Source organism: Haemaphysalis longicornis, unplaced genomic scaffold (genome assembly GCF_048455015.1).
Source record: "Haemaphysalis longicornis isolate Haplotype H1 unplaced genomic scaffold, Haemaphysalis longicornis Haplotype H1 scaffold_11, whole genome shotgun sequence".
In the NCBI taxonomy this organism is placed as follows: domain Eukaryota; kingdom Metazoa; phylum Arthropoda; class Arachnida; order Ixodida; family Ixodidae; genus Haemaphysalis; species Haemaphysalis longicornis.
Window position 1 is genome coordinate 106764754 of NW_027526214.1, and position 1465 is coordinate 106766218.

General features: G+C 54.5%; 1 protein-coding gene across 1 annotated transcript; it reads left to right on the forward strand.

The window, feature by feature from the left end:
- Positions 1–335: 335 nt before the first annotated feature.
- Positions 336–821, forward strand: LOC144160740 (uncharacterized). Its single transcript, XM_077691926.1, has one exon. The coding sequence runs from the start codon at positions 336–338 to the stop codon at positions 819–821; it is 486 nt and encodes a 161-aa protein (XP_077548052.1).
- Positions 822–1465: the final 644 nt, after the last annotated feature.

Here is a 1465-nt window from a genome sequence, read left to right on the forward strand (position 1 = left end):
AATTCTTTACATGGGGGAACTTTCTGATTTTAATGGATGAATACATCTGCTGTCTTTTATTGATGGTGCTTTCCCAAGAATCATTATTTTCTGAAACAACTAAAGTAGTCTTTCAATAGCTTGGTCACTCAGGTTATTAAGACGCCATTGTGCGATGACGTCCTGTCAAGTAGCACTGTTTTTTTTGCTTTCTGCTATTGATCTCGCTGACGTCGTGCGTGGGGAAGGTCCTCGAGCACGTGTTGGCGAAACAAGGGCAAAATTACCTAGAACAAGAGGGTCTGTTTCCGGACTCGATGATCTGGTCCCGGAGGGGCCCGAGCACTCAAAACGCGATGTTGAACTTGAAGGAGGAGATCATCGAGAACGAGACGAAGGACAGCAAGGTGATCCTGGGCCTCGACCTTCAGAGCGCCTTTGACCGGGTGAAGCACTCGGCCATCCTAGCGCAGGCGTCGCGGCTAAACATGAGAAAGAGAAGCTATGAATACAACCGAAACTTTCTATCAGACCGCAAGATCGCCTTGCACACGAGGGAGATCAAGTTACCGGAGCGACGCGTTTGCAGCGTGGGCACGCCTCAAGGCTCTGTGATCTCACGGTTTCTGTTCAGCATCGTGATAATACAGGTCGGCGAAGCGGTGTCGAGCGTCAGGGGCGTGAGATACACGATCTACGCAGACGACCTTACCCTGTGGACGACAGGCAGCACGGAGGCTGCTATACAGATGAGGTTGCAGAAGGCGATCTCAGCCATTGAAGAACGACTAGACGGAACGGGTCTGCAGCGTTCGCCGTCCAAGTCCAAGCTCTTGGTATAATCTCGCCTCGAAAGGCGGATGGCAGCCGCCGCCCCCGAGGGAGCGTGATCGCATGGAGCTGATCACGAAGATGGGCCAGAGATTCCCGAGGTTTCGGACATGAGAGTGCTGAGCATGCTGATCAGCAGCAACGGTAGCAAAGACAACCTCCTGAAGAATCTGGCAACCAAGACGGCGAGTACCCTGCGTCTGATCCAGCGAGTGTCAGCCAAGAAGGCGGGCATGCGTGAACAAGGGCTCACAAGGCTGGTCCAGTCCTTTGCGATCGGCCACGTGGCGTACACGGCGGCGTACCACACTTGGACGCAGACCGACAAGAATAAGATCGAAGCCATGATCTGTAGGATGTACAAGAGGGCACTCGGACTGCGCGAGTCTACGAACCCCGAGAGTCTGTTGTAGTTGGGCGTCCACAACACGGTGGACGAGATCATCGAGGCGCAACTGAAAGCGCAGCGAGAGTGGCTGGCGGAGACTCAGACGGGAAGAAGCATCCTCGAGACCCTGGGCTTTGGCTACCGGGTCACAGGAAGACACCTCCAGGAACTCGACGAGAGGGTGCACGAGAACGTGCGAGTGAGCACCATCCCGAGGAACATGCACCCGGAGCACAACCAAGAGAGAAGACGGGCGAGAGCAAAGTT

Excerpts from the sequence above, each read along its gene's own strand:
- LOC144160740 (XM_077691926.1), top strand. The coding sequence starts at position 336 with ATGTTGAACTTGAAGGAGGAGATCATCGAGAACGAGACGAAGGACAGC.